This window comes from Tetrao urogallus (genome assembly GCF_951394365.1).
Source record: "Tetrao urogallus genome assembly, chromosome: 17".
Taxonomy (NCBI): Eukaryota; Metazoa; Chordata; class Aves; order Galliformes; family Phasianidae; genus Tetrao; species Tetrao urogallus.
Window position 1 is genome coordinate 9847079 of NC_136830.1, and position 18520 is coordinate 9865598.

Genomic DNA, 18520 nt, shown 5'->3' on the forward strand with positions numbered 1-18520 from the left:
GAAGGTGCTTCAGCAAAGGCTGAGACTGAACAAGTGGTCAACCTGTTCTGATATCCACACATTCATTCTGCTGCCATCAGGTTCCCCACACACTTAACTGATGAGCTCAAATTCATTGGATCAGGAGCTTGAATTTAAACAACTCTTTTAAAATGTTGGTTGTTTTTTTACCTTTGATGTTTCAGGAAAGCAAGAGGTTGTTTTTGTGCGAGTGGAAAAGCCTGAAGCCTGCAGTGCTTTCATTTGTTCACACTGGACTTGAAACCAGGTGTGAGATGGGCACAGGAGCAGCTGGCTGGCCTGCTTTGAGGCCAAGGCACACGTCCCAGCTGAACACACACGGCCATGTGCTACAAATGGAACGCACTGCAGCATGTCCTTACCTTTATTTTGGCTGTCAGGGTGCAAGTTTTGCTTAAATGTGAGCGTGTGCAGTGTCTTCACAGGTAGAGCCAGCAGGTTTGGAGTGGATATTTGCAGGTGCTGATGTTGAGAAGTGCAGTGGGATTACAACATGCAAGCAAAAGCTCAGAATAATTAGTTATTTTTGCTTCTGCTGCAGGAATTTGTTAGACGAGCCAACAGTGAGCCCTCCATGTGCTGGGCACTGTGTGCATACGTAGTGCCAGGCAGCCCCTGCTGTGCCTTAGGCTAGCATGAAGTGTAGTGACGAGTTGGTAAGCTGAGAGCTGGAGCAGAGATGTACCAGCAGACCGTCTGCCAAGGTCAGCAGAGCACCACTAAGGGTACAGCTGGAATCACTGCTCACCTGAGCTGGATTCAGCTCATGGCTCTGCAGGCTGCTGGCAATACCTTGAGACAGAGATAATGACAGCATTCAGCACCAGTTATCTTCCTGCTTGTTGGTTTACAGTGTGCTGAAGGTTTTCTTGGACCTGCAGGGCGCTGTGAGCAGAAACAATTGTGTGCATTGCAAAGTAGCACGAGACTTGGGATATGTCATCATTTTATCTGCACATGGGGTCAAAAATCACCCGTATCTGGTGGCAGATGAGGTAGTTTTTCTTATGCAGTGTGCTTTGGAGCTGAATACTTCTTTGGCCATTAGTAATTAGTGTATAAGAAGCCTCGTCTCCCATCATCTGACAGTAGCCTGGGGAAATGTGAAACAGAAAGGCCTCCAGTTGTGGGCATGGCCGTCGGTCCCCCGCAGCTTTCAGTACCCCAGGAGGAGTTAGAAACTTCTGGGACTTGCAGCAGCCGCAGCAGAGGGCTGTGTGTGGCCCCAGTGCCACCTGCTGGACGGCCACTGGGGGACCTGGGAGGTGCCTTGGTGTGAGTTACAGAGCCACACCAGGTCATCAGCAGCGCTCCCACGGTGCCATGGTGGTGCACTTGGAAGGGCTCGATGCCATCTGGGGCAGTGACACGAGCAGCCAGCCTTGCAAATTCACCTTTTTTTTGGTGTTCTGCTGTGCTCTCGTGCAGGAGTTGAACAAGAAGCGGACCCAGAAAGAAATGGAGCACGCCATGCTGATCCGGCACGACGAGTCGACGCGTGAGCTGGAATACAGGCAGCTGCACACGCTGCAGAAGCTGCGAATGGACCTGATCCGGCTGCAGCACCAGACTGAGCTTGAGAATCAGCTGGAATACAACAAGCGACGAGAGCGGGAGCTGCACAGGAAGCATTTCATGGAGCTCCGGCAGCAACCAAAGAACCTGAAGGTGCTGGAAGCTTTCCTTCCCTCCCAGCCTGTGTCCTGCCGTGCTTTGTGGGCAGGCAGGTTGTGTGTCTGAGGCTTCTCAAGCAGCACCTGTGCCGCAGAACCAGCATTCTCCACCGTGCTCTCCCTTGCATCCCTTCCCTTTGCTCAGAGCTGCACTGGTATGAGGAATTTGCAAGCTATTGTAGCAGAGCTCACCGAGGATTTCTGTTAAATGCTGTGTTAATTGAGACTGCCCATAAAAATAGGCTGCTCCTTACCGAGGTATGACAGGATTTGCTCCTGATAGTCCATGCCATCCTCCGCCCTCGCTCATGTTAGCCTACAGACCTCAGTATGGAAAGGGATTGGCTGATGCTTCCTTGCTTTAAAAATCAACAAGGGGAGCGAACACGGGTGTGCTGAGCCCTGTGCTCTGTCTGGGTTGAGAGCTGCCCTGGGGGATGGCTCTCTTCCTCCTCCTGAAAAAGCGTAGTGCTTTTGTTCATTTCCTCACACTCTCACAGGTCCTCAGGTCGGCTGTCCCTGTGTAGTGTCTGTAGTGAGGAGAGGCAGCTCATGCAGGCTAGCAAAACAGGAGGCCTCAGAGGCAAGGCCATTGCACTGTGCGGGAGGCAGGGGGCAGCAGCAGAAGACTGATGTCCTGGGCTAAGGAGGTTTGGTTGATCCTGTTCCTGGCCCAGGCCTGTGGTCAGTGGCAGCTCAGCACACACTGGAGTTGCTCTCAAGCTGATCGCTGCGTGCACAGGGCAGGAGAAATGCAGAGCACAGGAGAGCTGTGGTTGTGCCTCAGGGCTGTGTCCGTTCGGGCAGGCTGTGACCTCTGCATTCCCAAAGCAATCTGTGCTCTTCACATCGTTCCTTCCTTGGCAGGCTATGGAAATGCAGATCAAAAAGCAGTTCCAGGACACGTGCAAAGTGCAAACTAAGCAGTACAAAGCACTGAAGAATCACCAGCTGGAAGTAACTCCAAAGAGTGAGCACAAGACAATTTTGAAGAGTCTGAAGGACGAGCAGACGAGGAAGCTCGCCATCCTGGCGGAGCAGTACGAGCAGAGCATCAACGAGATGATGGCCTCGCAAGCGGTAGGTGCAGCATCCCTGCCCTCCTGCCTGCGGGCCTGCAGGGCTGTGGGTGCAGTCGGGCCACCAGTCCTTGCAGCACGACGTGTTCTGTCTCACAGCTGCGGCTGGACGAGGCCCAAGAAGCGGAATGCCAAGCCCTGAGACTGCAACTCCAGCAGGAGATGGAGCTCCTCAACGCGTACCAGAGCAAAATTAAGATGCAGACAGAAGCACAGCACGAAAGAGAACTCCAGAAGCTGGAGCAGAGGGTGTCACTGCGCAGGGCACATCTGGAACAAAAGGTGGGTTTGGGGCAGGCTGCTGGCAGCGAGCAGCTGCTGCCTGAGCGCATGTGGCCGTAGTTGGTGCCCGGCGGGGGCCTGCAGAGGGCTGTGTGTGTTTGAGGGCGCTGCTGAGGGGCTGTGCTGGTTGTGCTTCTTGCAGATTGAAGAGGAGCTCGCCGCCCTCCAGAAGGAACGCAGCGAGAGGATCAAGTTTCTGTTGGAAAGGCAGGAGCGAGAGATTGAGACGTTTGACATGGAGAGCTTACGAATGGGCTTTGGGAATTTGGTCACATTAGATTATCCCAAGGAGGACTATAGATGAGACGAAATTTCTTTGCCATTTAACAAAAAAACCAGACAAAATCAAACAAAATAGGTACAAAACTTGCAAAAGCAACATTCCCCATGTTAACGGGCGTGCTCTCTCTCTTTCTGTCTCTCTTACTGACATCGTGTCGGACTAGTGCCTGTATATTCTTACTCCATCAGGGGTCCCCTTTCCCCCTGTGTCAAGTCCCGGTGCAGGACGGCTCCTGGCGGTCTTTTCCATAGTATGTCACAGTATTGATGTCTCTGTGCAATGATTAAAAATGTTTCAGTGAAAAACTTTGGAGACGATTTTAATGGAGAAAAAAAAGAAAAAAAAAAAGAAAAAAAAAAAAAAAAAAACCAAACCCAAGTGGATGTTTGTTGCTTTGGAGCAATCACTCATTTTTCCACCAATCTCTGAAAGTACAAGCAAAAAAAAAAATATAAGTGATAGATACAAACCCAGGGGGAGAGAGACGAAATCCGCAGCCTTACCTTAACTAGCTGCTGCATAATTTTATTTTATTTTTATTTTTTTGGTATTTATTCATCAGGAATAATGAAATAATAATAAGAAAAATTTTATTAAAGATTGTGAAAAAAAAAAAAAAAATTTGATACATTTTACAGGAAGACAAAAAAACAAAAAAAAAAAAAACAAAAAAAAAAAAAACAACCAAACCACCAACCACGGAATCGTGCTGTACATATCAGTGGTGACATATTATTACTTTGTGGGGGAGGGGGGTGGGCGAAGACCTGGCGGTTTGTAGGAGCGCCGTGCCAGGCAGGGCAGCCCTCGCTCCTCGGCGTTACTCTTGATTGTATCATAAATCATTTTCTGCTGTCGCGGAGAATGTGGAATACACTTAGAAACGAGCCCGCGGGATCCCAGTAGCACAAATTGGGCTTTGTCAAATCGTGTATTTTGTGTATAGAAGGAATTTAAGGAGAGCTTTTACTTATTTTCATATTGTATTTTAACTGTTTCTCTGATCAGAAATTTTTTTACTTCTTTCCTCCCCTTTTCCCTCCCCTCCTCCCTTCCGCTTCAGTCCCTGCAGTTCGGCGCTGTCTCTCACACCATCCCCGCTCCTTTCTTTTCTCTTTCTTTTGGTCCATCCTATTGCTTTATTTTCTGATGTTTCTGTTCCTCTCCCGAATCCTCCCCCGGTCTCCCATGATTTCGGTCATAAATATCGCATTACTCACACTTTCAAACTGTGTATTTTCTTACAATAAAAAAAAGATGGAAAAAAAAAAAGAAAAAAAAAACAACAAAAACAAAACAAAACAAAAAAAAGGCTTTACTTCTTTTGCATGCACTTTAAATAAAAAAAAAACAACAAAAATTTGAAAAAAAAAAGCAACAAGGAAAACAAAACAGCAAAAAAAAAAACAAAACAAAAACGTTTTTCAGGTTCAAAGGAAGAGCATGAGTAACTGTCAGAGCTTTTAATTATATTTGTAAATAAAAGTGTTCATCACAGTGCCTCGCTGTCTCTTTGGGGGAGCAGTGGCTCATGGCCTGGCCCTGGGCTGGGGGGGGGGGAATGCGTTCAGACTGCTGCATTGCTGCTCATCTCTCTATTTTATGCCTTTCTTCCAGTCTGAACTGGCTCAGCTCTTGGGATCTGCACCCTGTGGTGTTTTTGTTGTAGATCTTGGTGTGTTTAGTTGGGGCTTTCCCCTGAAAGCTTCCTTGCTGGGAGGACCTGTGCCTGTGATGCTCTGCCTGTGGCACCCCGCCACCAGCTGGCACCGTGCTGCGGGTCTGGCTGTGCTGCCTTCCAGGTATGGAGCTGCAATGCTGGGTTGGGTTCCCACCCTGGGGGCAAACTATGAGGTAACTGGTTTCCACAGGGCATTGCTACAAGGTGCTGAAGTTCGTAATGCACGTCTGTCTTTCACACCCCTTAAAAACAGCTCCTTTGAGACAATGAAGCAGTTAAAAGGAGGAGGAGGGCTTCCAGTTGTGTGAAGCAGTTACATTGTCCTCATCTTTTTTAAAACCAAGCCTGTGATTTGAATCCAGGTTTGTTTCCTGACCCAAGGGCTCAGGAAATAACACCAGGCCTGGCTGCTGGAAGAGCAGCAACCAGTGTACCCTGCAGCAGGGCTGGGATGCATCTTCAGGCATGTAATGCTGGTGGCAGTGCATGTCACAGGAGGTGAAACCTGCACTCAAGTGAGCAAATGTTGCCCCACTTGCTGCAAGGAATGCATTAGCAATAGGTAACAGGCTGTAGACTACCTTACACCACCCTGAGGTGAGTGAGGCACGGGCTTCTGGGATGTGCCTGCCTTGCACTTTGCTCCTCAAGCCCAGGAAGTGCTAAGGCAACTGCCAGGATGGTGGAGCTCCACCAGCACAAGGCTCCAGCCTCTCCTTGCACACCAGAAGAGGAACCTTGCTACATCACACTGCTCCTTTAAGTGTTCCCCTCTTCCCCCCCTCTCCCCCAAGAAGACAACCACACTGTCCATCCACCTTGCAAAGTGTTTAATTGCACTGTGAGCAAACACCAGGTCACAACAGAAGTTGAGCAAAGCAAAGCCTCTCAGCTTTGAGTGGAAACAGAGATCAGAAAGTACTGCTATAAACCAGAGTCCCTACCTCATTCTACTAATTAGTGGTTCACATTATTGGAGGCACAGGCCAAATACTTGCAAGAGAGAAAAAAAATGCAGTTTCCTTTATAGACTGCTGCCCTCTCCCCTTCTGGAAAGAAGGCTTCGCAGCCAGAAGTGGTTCTGTACCCACACTGCTGCTGCATGACACCATTTTAACACAGTAGAGACAATGAAGTGGCACTGAGTCACAAAGGCTTAGGCTTCCCTTGAGCAGGTTGGCCTTGGGGCTGCTCTCACAGGGTCAGCTTTTCAGAAGCCTATTTAGCTATGGCCTGTACCTACAGGAGCCAGCTGAAGCACAATGCACAGCCAGACCGCTCTGACACCAAAGCAGATTCACTTCACAGAGATCGGTGGGGTTATGGTTCAAGTTACGGCTCAAGTTGTCAGTGCAGGAGCAGCTGGGTTCTCAGCTCACCAGGCAAACAAAACTACAGAGAAATGCTGAGACAAGACCGGTCTCCAGGGGAACGGAGAATGCAGCACAGCGCGTGGTCAGGTCCCTTCTCCCTACTTCCCAGACAGCTGCTCATAGAGTTTCGGAACGTAGTCATCCCATTCTGCCTGGTAGCAAGTGCCAGCCACCGGCACCCCCCAGCTCATACTTGCTGCGGAAAGCTGCTACCTTGAACTTCCCTCGCTTGTCGCCGGAGCGATTGGACAGGATGGGCTCATTGCAGGCCAGCTGCTTCGGCTGCTCGTACACCAGCCACACGTAGCGGTGCAGCCCTGCAGGGATGAGACAGCATTACAAGTGCACCTCGCTTGGAGTTACGGGGTTGAAGGGTTGAAGTGACCCCAGCTCAGGAAAGAAGCCTGTGTCCACCCGAGGATTGCTGGCAGCCGATACCACCATTCCCAGGGATAAGAATGACTGAGCTAAATGAGCTTAAGGGAGGTATCTTGAGATGCCTGAACGGCACACGTCACACCTGTGCTCCTTCTGGCTACTGAATGCAGGCACAGCCCCTCAACAGATACAGAAGGGGTGGTGCTGCTAACTCCTGACCAGGCTCGGGTTTAGATGCAGGTGGACCCGTGGGCCACTTCTGCAACACTGTGCTCCCCTCCAAGCCCACATTCACCCACCCACACCACCACCAGGCCCGAGGCACTGCTGCAGGCAGGCACCCACCTGTTCCTTTAGGGGGCCCCGAGCCCACGTAGTCTGACAGCACGGTCCCGCTCCCCACATCGTTACCTTTCATGTTGGTCACCAGGAAGTGATGCCATTCTCTGAAAGAAGGTTAAAAAAGTAAAAATAAAACAATCAGGCTGCACAACAACCCCCAGGTACGACCTTCCTCTGCTCCAAGCAGCTGTTTTCCCGTGGGCTGTCAGTGTAGGAGAACCAAATCTAACCGCTGCCATTTCTAATTCGTTAAACCCAAAGAGCAGTGGGAGCTCAGTGCCTGCTGGAGGGCTCAGAGCCCATTGGGCAGCTCCATCCTGCCCTGCAGCACCAGCACCCACCTCTGAGCCCAGAAGCGAGTGCTGCGTGCGTTCCTGAGCCCGAGCTGAGGGCGAGCTGCTCCCTCGCTGCACTGACAGCCCTGATTCCAATTCCTGCACGCAGCACAACGAGCAGCAGATCTGTGCCACTTCGAGCTACTGGCAGAAACGGCAGAATCAGCTGCTCTGCCTCGCACTGTGCAGGTCTATGAGGACAGATACAAGGGCAGGGCGCATCCCCCGCCTCCTGCCAGCCGCTCGGTCCAAAAGCAACGCTCCATTTTCCGCAGATTCGATAGGAAATCACCAAACGCCATTACCTGAACTTCGGATCCTTCCGACTGGGCGCATCGGGGTCGGTGAGCACCAGGGTGTAGAGCTTGTGGGGATCACAGCCATCCCACTCGATGCTGGTGGGCCGGTGCTGCACCTGAAGGACCGGCAGCGTCACCACGCGGCTCGTCCCGCCCCGCTCCCGGCAAAGCCCCGAAGCCCCCGCCATGTTGAACGGCCGCAGCCCCCCCCGCTCACCTGCGTAGGGGTGAGCACCTTGCCCAGCTCGTCTATCTCCACGGAGCCGTACTTGACGCGCAGCGGGTGCGCGGGTTTCTGCTCCACCTCGCTCAGGCTCAGCGGCCCGTCCCACAGCCCCAGCTCCACCGCCATGGCCGCTCCGCGCTCCGCACCCCGGCTGCGCGACAGCCGCGCCGCGCGATCGCCGCTACCCTTCGCCCTCCCCGCCTCGCTCCCTTCCCCCGCTCCGCTCCTATTGGCTGCGGCGGCGCCGCGCTCCGCTCCCATTGGCTGCCGGCCCCGCCTCCTTCCCCCTCTCCGGTCTGTAGGGCGCCCCCAGGTGGCGGAGCTGCGTCGCGCTGCTCCGCGTCGCAGGGCCCCGAGGGCATCGGCCGGGGAGCGGCGCCGCTGCGCTGTGCTTACGGGCAATAAACTCTGGGGGCACGCCAGGTAAGCGTGGCGCACGGCCGTTAATCCCTGACGACACAAAGTGTCCCACGCTGAGCTGTAAACGTGGGCTGTGGCTGCGAGCGAGTATTGCGCCGATCGCCCCGAGCAGCTCTCGGCCTTAGCCCGGCAGAGAATCGCCTTATTTGTGGCACTGGGGAGCCGCTTGTGGGGCCTCGCACAAAATCGAGCCCTCTCTCCTCCCCGCACGGCCGGCCCGCCCCGCCGTCCTCGTTCCGCAGCGGCGAGGCCCGAGGAGCTGTAAGATGGCCGTAAAGCAGCGCCGCGCCGCGCGGAGGGGCGCCCAACATGGCGGCGGCGGCGGCCGGGGGCGCTCAAAATGGCGGCCGGGGGCGGCCAAGATGGCGGCGGGCAGCCACCGGGTGTCCCGTCAGCGGGGGTGGCGGCGGCGACGGCCGGGCACCAGAGGGGGAGGTGAGGGCGGAGGGCGGAGGGCGGATCGCGCCGCCTCCAGGCGGGTCCAGCCTCAGCAGGAGGTGCCGGAGGAGGCGGACGGCGATGCGGTTCCGCGGCGGGACGGCGCTGGCCGGGCTGCTGGTCGCGCTGTGTGTGTGGGTGCGGATGCCGCGCCGCAGCGCCGCAGGTACGGGAGGAGGGGCGGCCTGAGGGAGCGCAGCGCTGCGGCTGTGGAAGCACAGCTGCGGGCGGCCGAGCAGAAATCCGAGGGTTTTTCTTCCTAAATCACCTTTCCTTCTGAATTCTCATCCGCCTTCGGCAGGGTTGCTGCCCTCGGACTCAGAAAGGCCCTCTCCGCTGGGTTCTGGTTGGACGGGACGTGAGGAGCTTGAGGAAGGGGCTTCGTGTGTCCCCCCGTCCCTAACGCTCTGCCTTCTGTTTTGCAGGAACAACAGAAGTGGTGTTTGGGAAGGTGGGAGGAAGCATCCTCCTCCTGTGCCGCAATGTCTCCAAAGAGGCCACTGAGGTGCTGTGGTTCCAAGGGGACCCGCGCTCTTTTCCCCCGCTCTTCTCCTCGAGGGTCGCCTTCCCTCCAGACGTCCGCTTCTCCCTGGTGGACAACAGCTCTCTGCGCATCTCAGAGCTGCGGCTGCAGGACGAGGGCAACTACACTTGTAAGGAAGTGCTGAACAAGACAGACCACGAGCACAGAGTCCAGCTCCTGGTAGCCAGTAAGTCTGTCCCAGAATTTCCACCCCTAGGTCGCACAGGTCCCGTTTCCATTCCTTATCCATTTTCTTAGAAGTCTTCATAGGCCTGGGCTGCATCCTTCTGTCCTCCCTGCCAACCGTAGGGCTTGAAAGAGGGAAAGGCTGCTGCCGGTTCTGCTTCATTGCCAATCTGTGCTTTACCAGCTCTTGCTTTTCTTGTTGATCTTTCTGTTAACATTTGCAGAGTGATGGCTATTTTCTGTTTGCGTTCAGGGTGTTGCTGCTTTGTCGGTGTTTGTTGACAGGTCTGTGTTGTAAAAGTTGTACCTGTTCTGTACAGATTAAATCTCTGAACGTTTGCACAGGTGAAAATTCCCTTCCTGGGGCGAGGAGCCTGCAGACAGTCGGAGGGTCACAGGGGCTGGACTGAAGGAATCAAACCTTAGGCTGCTAGATAGATAGATAGATAGATAGAGAATTTGGTTGGCTTAGAGCTTAGAAATGGGAGCCCTAAATCTAGAGCAGTGAAGCAAAATGCTCGTGAGCAAAAGATATCAACGAGCAGCAGTGCTGCTGACACTCACTGTTTCTGAGAGTCACTCAAAATCTGAGTTGTTTCCACAGTGATTGTGTGCAGATCGTGGAATCATTACGATTGGAAGGATCGCTGAGATCATGTAGTCCAACCACCAATTGGTTCTGAAATTGGTTTGTTAATGTGTGACTTGTCAGTTAATTTCCAAAGGTCACGCAGGCGCTGTACACCACTGGAGTCTCCTTAAGCAGGTGGGAAAGAGATTTCTAGTGATGTTTAAGGCCAGTAAAAGCAACATCAGCACAGGCTAAAAGTTGAAGCTTATCAACATAATGTTAGAAGCAAGTACCCATTTTTTTCATGCTCTCTGTTGCTGGCCATAGGAGCAGCTTGGCCAGGGCTGCTGTGAACCTCAGGTACAGACACAACATCGCCCAGGATCTTCAGGCTTTGTGTGGAAGTTAGCAGTTGACACCTCATACTGGATGTACCAAAAAGTTTTCTTTGTGCTTAAAACAGTGCTCTGGCTGCGCCCACCTTTCAATGCAGGGCAGTTTCTGGTGTCTCAGGCTGACATTTTGCTCTTGTTAACTACAGCCAGTGTTCACAGTCAGTTATGAGACCACCCCAGAACTGGAATAGAGGAAGTGCCATAGGAAAATCTCTTGCCACAATTGGCTGTTTTCAGAGCTCATAAAAGATGCATGTATATTGTTCCTGGAAAGCCAAGCCCTCAGAAGGTATTGTTGCAGCTCACGTGGGTTTTTGCCATGACTTTTTTCCCATTTAATCCAAATTGTGTGATCTCTCCAGTCACTTGAAAAACGCTTTACAAAATAAGCGTAACTCATCCCTCTCTGACACCTTTTCTTTGGAGCTTTCTTTGGCAGCATCTCTCAGTCTTGTTGAGCATTGTAGCAGGTGAGCCAACTGCAGGGACACTGCGCTTCTTCTGCCTGGATCAGAGTCCAGAATCCCTCTGGCTGTTAAACAGACGTGTGTGTATTTGCATATGGGTGTGTATGTGCAAAAGTTTCTCCACCAAAATCCTACTCTTGGGCAGCCCCAGAAATGCGAAGAAACCAGACGATGGGGGAGAGCCATGAAGTCCAGCTGCATGAAACGTGAGCTCTGCTCTGCCTGAGGGGGCTGCTCTTGTGTTTCTGTTGGCTTCTGCCCCATCTTGCCATTAGTTGTTTCTGTATTTAAATAGCAAACTCTCGGTTACCCGATGGTCGGCCCTGGTGTGAACCCAGCAGTGCCTTACCCACCTCCCTTCTCTTGGAGTTCATCCCCACTGCTGCAGTGTGATGTGAGCATAGCACGGCAAGGGGCTGAGTGAGGCAGTGTGAGCCCACGCAGCAGTGACAGCTGTCTCCATCAGACAAAGCTGTGGCAAAGATGTGTCCTTCCCCTGTGTTGTAGTGGTTGCTGTGATACTTCTTGCAAAGCAGCCTCCTGCTTTGTCCCTCTTGGCTGTCTCAGTTATGCTCCCCTGAGGCAGTGGCGCACCGATCAGGGGGAAACACAGGCAGGGAACCCGTGGAGAGTTTCAAGGGGAATGATTGCAAAGCTAAGCTTTCTCTGAGGTTCCAGCCCTGGGGCACCGAGTGGCTTGGATATGTTTCTAACTGCGTGACCTTCTTGGTACAGATCCACCACGTTCCACCCCGAAATGCTGGGCTGAGAGCTCCTCCTCGGGGCTGATGCTGCAGCTGTTTTGCAGTTGGCCTGGGGGGTATCCCCACCCCACCCTGCACTGGCAAGAAGAGGGGCACGATCTGGAGAACTCCAGCTGGCTCATCAGCTCCACAAGCTCCTCAGACACCCACGTGGAGACACTGAACAGCTCCTACCTCTCCCACCGCAAAGTGTTCAAGTGTGTTGGGAGCCACGTTGTGAAGCAGGAGGAGCCTGCATGCTCTGTGGAGATAAGTAAGTTGGTTTCTTCACCGTATTAATGATTAATGGTGGGGCAGACAGGTATCCTGATCGTTCTCTGCCCTCCAGAGCCAGTCTTGCTGGTTCTTGCAGCAGGGGAGGGATGCAAACAAGGCAGCCTGACAAGATTTGGCTGTGCAGAGGTGACTGCACGAGGCACAGAAGTCCTACAGGTGAGATCTAGCGTGGCAGAGTTGTTGTTGAGTCGTGTTTTGGGTTGTCAAATCCCTGTGCACCAACCGTTTCTCCTGTGCAAACACTCACACCTGTGTCCAGAACAGAAAACATGAACCAGTGATTTGAGTGCCTTGCTCAGCTTGAGTTTAAATGTGCTGGGGCTGGGTTTATGTCAGAATGGTTTTGTGTGTCCCCAGCCCCCTGGGCTGCCCTTCTCCTCTGCCATATTCCTCCTGGCTGCCCTCCAGGTGTTGTCCTCTGTTGATATAAACGCAGGTGTCAAAAATGGGAAAAGTGAGAGTTGCTCATATCACATAATATCATATCGCTCCGTGGAAGGCTGCTCGAGTCTCAACCTGCATGTTTTCTTCTGTTAATGATTACTAATCAGTTGGATGGCTGACAGATTGTTATGTTTAACTCTTCCATCTCTTCCTTGACTGTTTCTTTCCTTCTGGGCTGGTTCAGAAGTCCCCTCGTTGGAATTGGAGCCCCCAAAGACCTGTTTTGTGGGTGACAACGTGACCCTGACGTGCCGTGTGACCGAGAGCGTGCCTGCAGCAAGACTCACCTGGCTGCGGGGCATCACCCAGCCAGAGATCGAACCTGGAGGGAGGTACTTCATTGCCCAGGAGGGCAACGTGTCCCACCTCACCATCCAGAACTGCTCCCAGGGCATCGATGGGGGCTGTTACATCTGCAAAGCACAGAACCCCGTGGGGCTGCGGGAGGTGTTCGTCTGCCTGACGGTGAAGCGTGAGTAGGGCTGCCTGGGGTTGCTGTGGCTGGGAGTGTAAGGAAAGCAGGGACACAGCTCATGGCAAGTGCTGGAGAGCCCCTGTGGGGCTGCATGTGTCACTGATTGTCTGTGATACTTTTTGTGCTTTCACTGCAAGCGAGGTGTGGGACTGGGTCTTCTCGTCCCAGAGTTAAAAGGCTCCATTCCTCTCACCTTGGTGTACTGGGCCTGAGAGAAGAGCACAGCTGCTCCTTGGTCCTTCCTGTTGATGCTGGGGGCAGAGGAGCTCTCAAGCAGCAACAAGCAGGAGCGGATTTGTTTTCACAAAAACCTTGCAGTGTTGTTTTCCATGTCAATGAAAGCATGGTTGTTTTCATCATACGAGCACACCTTGTGTGGTGGTGGGACTGTAGGGATGGTGGGAAATCAGAGCAGTGCAGCACTGAGACCTCTGTTATTTGAACATCCTTGGCATCCATCCATGTCCCAGCGACAAGTTGGCCTCTTGTGTTTCCCTTTTCTGCAGAACCAACCAACATAGTTGGAGTCGTGGGTGCGGTGGTGGTCCTGTCCCTGATGGCTGTCCTCACCATCTCCGGGGTTGTCTTGTACTACAATCCTCTCTTGTGCCTCAGAGGTAGGAGCTCTCCTCTGTGCAAGCCACGGGGTAGAGAGGAATTTTCCCTAACCTACCTGCCCTTCCTGTTGTGTTGGAGTCAGCTACTGACTACCCCCAGCTCTTGGGCATCATCGTGCTCCTGGTAAGGAGCCCATCCTCCCTGGAGGAGCTGGGCTGGAACACAAGGCCCTTCCATGGCTGGATGCTTCAAGTATCTTGCCCTGAGCTCCTGCAGGGAGCTGTGCAGAGCCATTCCTACTCTTCCCTTTCCTTCCGAGCTCCTATGCGCAGCTGGTAGGATCTGCACAGCAAAACCAGCAGCTGCTCTGGGATTGGTTTCTAACACTCCCTTCTCTCCTCCCTTCTCTCCCATTTAGGTGCTGCATTCAGGTAAGTTGCTTTTCCTCAGTCTGGTTTGTTAGCCTACCACCCTGGCAGCTGTGATCTCCAGTAGAGCAGAACAGAGCTGTTCTTAGGTGAAAGTGGAAGGGTTCAGCATGGCTGGGTGAGGCTTGGTGTGGGTGAGAGAGCAGGAGAATGAGGGGAACACTTGTCATTGCCTCTGGGCATGCAGAGGTGTCCTGTTAGCATGGGGGAAGGCTGTGCAGGAGAGCTTCTCCATGGTGCAGGTGAGCCCTAAAACTTGGTGTGTAGAGTGAAATGACAATCTGCTTCTCTGCATGGGTGTCTGCACTGTGTCCTCTTCCTTTGGGGGGACTGTCTGAGAGCTGCATGTAAGCGAGTACTTCTGTGGGGATTCTGCTGCACTGGCTTTCTTCTCTGCTTCCTGCTGTCACCACTCCTGGCCCTGCTCCCTCTCCTTGCCCTTGTCGGTTGTGTTCCCAAAGCTGTGATGCTGTGGCATGGGAAGACTCTACTCTGAGTGCCTCCAGTTCCCCATGTGTGCAGGAGGGAAGGATGACTCTGTTCAGGAGGGGTTCTTGCAGTGTAGTACAGGACTGTTGATGAGATGGTTGGAGGACTTTGGAAGACGAATGGGAAGCAGTGCAGAATGCTGTTGGTGCTGTTGCTGCCAGCAGGGTGTGAAACCAGCTTTTCTTCAAACGCAGTTCGTGCAGGGTTGGAAGAGTCTGTCCAAATGGGTGGTTGTGGTGTATGGAGTTGTCAAGGCCAGGGGAGATGCAGACTGGAGGAACAGGGTCGGGAGAAGCTGTTCTCAGCATCAGCCCACCTCCCCTCGCTCTGCTGTTGACAGGAGCCAGGATTCTGATGACGTCTTAGTGCTGGTGGACTCGGAAGATGACGATGATGATGAAAGGAACAGGGAAGAGAACACGGTGGGCAGCTCCATCAAGCAGGAGGTGATGGCGCTGGTCAATGGGAACAGCATCCAGGCTGCTTATCTCAACTGCCCGACAGAAGGTGAGCCCTGGTGCCTGCCTGCTGGCTGGGTCTGGGGGCTGGAGCAACAAAGGGGGGGAAGAACTGTTCTCTGGTTTGCTGACTCTTGCTGAGGTGCTGCTCTGTGCCCTGTGTAGGTGACGAGGGCGAGCTGCACAGCGTGGTCCCTCTTCAGAAGACAAATGGAGAAGACGCACAAGGCACATAACCTCCATGCCTTGTTATGGAAATGCACAAAGCTCCAGCTGGAAGCCCAGCACCAAACGTCCTCGTTGCCTTGTGGCTGAGCACAGGCTGTTCGTGTCCTGCAGCCATCTGGTTCAGCCAGAGCACCCCTCTTCCTTCTCCACTCCCCCAGCTTTCACTCCACCCTTCCAGCCTTGTTTCTCCCTTTCTTCTCTCTTTTCCTGTTCCTCTTTGTCTCAGATACCCTTCTTAACAAAGTGACACCCAGCGCAGGAGCAGAGTTCAGCAAATAGGTGCCAGTGGCCTGCTCATCTCAGTGCATGTCAGCCTTGGCTACGGTGTGGGGTTTCAGCTCAGTCACTGCCAGCAGTGCCAGAGCTGTGGGGAGCACATGGAGAACGTTGCCTTGAGGCCACCAAGTGGCTGTGCCAGGATGATGGAAGAAGCAATTGGAGGATGGGGCAGGATGGGGGGGTTGGGGTGGGGATGCTGACTTTCCAAGGAGACTTAATTGTTTTTATTATAAATAATTGTTTTGGTTTTTTTCCCAAGACCTGCACTTGTTTTCTTGGGCCCACAGTGAGGGTGGGACTCAGAGGGGTGGGAGCACACAGGAGGAGATGGAGGGGTGGATAAAGCCCTGCAGCGGTGAGCAGAGGGGTGTGAGCACACACACAGGGAATGGTGGGGATCTGAGAACACCTGGGGGACCAGAGGGGAGCTGATGATGAGGTGGGGAGGGGAGCACATGGAGAAGAGCTGTGTGTGTGCACTGTGGGAGGGAGCTGAGCCCCTCTTGGAGTGTGAAGAATGATCTGAGCGGGGAGCTGAGCAGCTGTGGGGATTGGAGCAGTGGTGCAGGGCAGCAGCTGGGGTCTGACTGTGATCCCTGCAGAGGTTTGAGAGGAGGGCTGGAGTGGGGACTGAGGGCTGTGGGAGGAGGACAGAGCGTGGGTAGGAGCGTGGAGGGGGGGATGTGTCCCAGGGAGCCGTACCCCCTGTCTCCTGCCCCATTGGGGCTCCTGGCTCTGACAAGCCACACTGCAGCCTGGGTTTCCCATCAGAGACCTCCTTGTGCAGGGGGCTCAGTCCCTGATCCCCAGGCCATACGTGTGTGCTCCCAGCCTCACCGGATGACGCTCAGAGCTGGGGGAAGGAAACATGCACTGCGGGAGCCTCTGGCTGCCCCTGGCAACAGCATTGTGTGCCTCTGCCGTCTGCAATGGCCGCCCCACGTCCTGCTCCTCTGCTCCCTCCCCTTGCTGCGCAGGATCCGGACGCTGTCCCTAAGATGTCCCTGGGTCTGGAGGAGCATCTGAGCAGGGCGTTCCAGGACAAGCTGCGGTTCCAGTGAGTGTCCCCATCCTCCCCCCATAGGCTGCCATTGTGCCCACCAGCAAGGGGCTGTTTGTGCAGCTGATCTCAGGCTGGGCAGAAGGCTCTGAGGTGTCCCCAGCCCAGCAGGCAGGTGACATCCTATGGGGGACAGCCCAGGCAAAGGGTAAGGGGTAACCTGCACACCCTATGGCTGAGCCCAGACAGGCATTTGTGGGGGGTTCTGTTGGGGTTGGGGGTCCTGGCTGTGCTGCCGGCTGTGATGGTTTGTGTGCGTCCCCAGGAAAGTGCCAACATGGGACTCAGCATCTCTGCTGCCCTCCAGGCGCCTGCTGCTGAAAAGGAGGGAGGTGGTGGAGGTGGAGAGAGCCCTGCAGGCCCAGCGAGAGGTACAGCCCCATACAGCCCCCAGCCCCCCGCGTGCCCCCCATGCGTGGTTGTTTCTCCTCCATAGTGGGACTGAAACCACAGATTTCCTTTGGGTGCACAGTGGTTTTTCCCCCTCCTCTGAGCTGGGGGGGGAGAGGAACCTTATGAAAATCAACAAGGGCAAGTGTAGAATCTGGGGAGGAATAAGCTGGGGATGATTCAGAGCCCAGAGAGGTGGTGGAGTTTCCTGCTCTGGAGATGTTCAATCCCACCTGGACAGCATTCCTGTGCAACCTACTGTAGGGAACAGTAGAGAGGGTGGGATGGGGGAGCTCCAGAGACCCCCCCCCACCCCTGTGATGGGTGTGGGCTGTGCTCCGGCCACCCTGCGGTCCCTCAGGACTTCCAGCAGCAGATGGACCGCCTGGCACGGCGCCGGCAGCAGCTGGGCCAGAGGGAAGAGCAGCTCCGTGATGACACCATCAAATTCAACGCCTTCCTTAAGGTGTGAGTGGGATCGGGGCTGGGCTCACGGCCACGTCCTTCTGCCATCCCCACCAATGGCATCTCGATGCCCCAGGCCATGTCAGCAAGGCGGCAGCGGGCGCAGCAGCGGGCAGGTGAGGAGAGGGCACGGGCGGCACAGCACAGAGCTGAGGCCTTGAGGCTGCAGCAGGAGCTGGAGAGGCTGCAGGGGCACAGGGAACAACTGGGACAGCGCCTGCGGAGCCTCCGTGTCTTCGGTGACTTCCTGCAGGATGTGCAAGCGGCCACGGGGCGGGTGAGGGTTCCTGTCCCCAAGGAAGGGCCTGGAAGCGTCCCGTTCATCCCCTCAACGCTGTGGTCCAGTTTCAGGACGTGCCATCCATGCTGGCTCATTTCGGGGCACTGATGGAGGCACAGGCGGTGCTGCTGCGGCAGGTGGAGGCCGGGCGGGTGGCATTGGCCCAGGGCAGGGCTCAGCTCCAGAAGTGCTGTGAGGAGGCTGATGGCGAGCTCACCAGCGGCAATGAAGAGGTGCTCCAGCTCCGTGCCCGTCTGGAAGCTGCCCGCCGTGATGTGCTGAAGGGGGTAAAGGTTGCAGGACCCCCAGGGCGAGGGGCTGTGGGATGGGACCACCTGCAGCCCTGAGCTCTTCCCTGCCCCCAGGAGTCCCGCTGGGCCCAGCTGGAAGGTGCTGCAGCCCAGAAGACGCTGCTGCTGGGGCAGATCCGGATGGCGGTGCTGAGCCTCTTCCAGCTCGCCACCACGAGGCTAGAGGTCCCCAAGGATGTGGCCCTGGGGGACACAGAGGCACAACTGGATGTGGTGAGTGTGGCCCAGCAGCCACGGGGCTGGAAGGGATGCGGATGTCCCTGTGACACAGAGGCCCCCGTGTCCCCAGCTGCTGCTCTGCATGCAGGACCTGGCTGCCATCTGTGCCGAGCTGGGGCTGCATCCTCATGTGCCTGCCACCACTGCCACACACTCACAGCATCACAGGGCTGTCGCTGTGCCTCCCAGCCACGAATAGATGGACTTAGGACACAATGAAGCATGGAAGTCACTCCTCAGCCAGTCCAGGGAAGATGAAGAGAAACGCCCCAGGACAGAGCCTGGGCCACCAGCACCCTCCTGCAAGGCACCTGAACAGACAGAAGTAGAGCAGCTGCTCATCTTCAGGCCATTGATACTGATAAAGCCTTTTCCCATCAAAATATAACACAGCTGCAGTCCCTGAGTGCTGCGTTCTTTTAGA

General features: G+C 54.6%; 4 protein-coding genes across 7 annotated transcripts in view; 3 read left to right on the forward strand and 1 right to left on the reverse strand.

Annotated features, from left to right (window-relative positions):
- Positions 1–3839, forward strand: part of TAOK3 (TAO kinase 3) — a gene marked incomplete at its 5' end in the record, with an annotated part of 67856 nt that extends 64017 nt beyond the window's left edge. For all 4 annotated transcript variants that reach the window (XM_079543883.1, XM_079543882.1, XM_079543884.1 and 1 more), the window contains 4 exons: positions 1450–1689; positions 2562–2774; positions 2873–3055; positions 3198–3839. In XM_079543883.1, coding sequence (XP_079400009.1) covers positions 1450–1689; positions 2562–2774; positions 2873–3055; positions 3198–3359 — 798 coding nt within the window. In that variant the 3' untranslated portion in view covers positions 3360–3839. The remainder of the gene's footprint in view (positions 1–1449; positions 1690–2561; positions 2775–2872; positions 3056–3197) is intronic.
- A 2691-nt stretch (positions 3840–6530) lies between these two features.
- PEBP1 (phosphatidylethanolamine binding protein 1) lies at positions 6531–8098 on the reverse strand (the record flags this gene model as incomplete). Its single annotated transcript, XM_079543929.1, has 4 exons — positions 6531–6709; positions 7116–7216; positions 7753–7862; positions 7964–8098. The coding sequence occupies 4 exons, from the start codon at positions 8096–8098 to the stop codon at positions 6531–6533; spliced, it is 525 nt and encodes a 174-aa protein (XP_079400055.1).
- A 603-nt stretch (positions 8099–8701) lies between these two features.
- VSIG10 (V-set and immunoglobulin domain containing 10) lies at positions 8702–15100 on the forward strand (the record flags this gene model as incomplete). The annotated part of the gene is given in 9 exon segments (XM_079543695.1): positions 8702–8800; positions 8803–8829; positions 8831–8996; positions 9256–9540; positions 11708–11989; positions 12641–12928; positions 13438–13564; positions 14747–14913; positions 15030–15100. Coding segments are annotated over 9 exon segments (1512 nt in total).
- A 1200-nt stretch (positions 15101–16300) lies between these two features.
- CFAP73 (cilia and flagella associated protein 73) lies at positions 16301–18315 on the forward strand (the record flags this gene model as incomplete). The annotated part of the gene is made up of 6 exons (XM_079543842.1): positions 16301–16428; positions 16697–16802; positions 17183–17287; positions 17363–17563; positions 17632–17853; positions 17932–18315. 6 exons carry the CDS (start codon positions 16301–16303, stop codon positions 18313–18315), a joined length of 1146 nt encoding a protein of 381 aa, XP_079399968.1.
- Between the last annotated feature and the right edge of the window lie 205 nt (positions 18316–18520).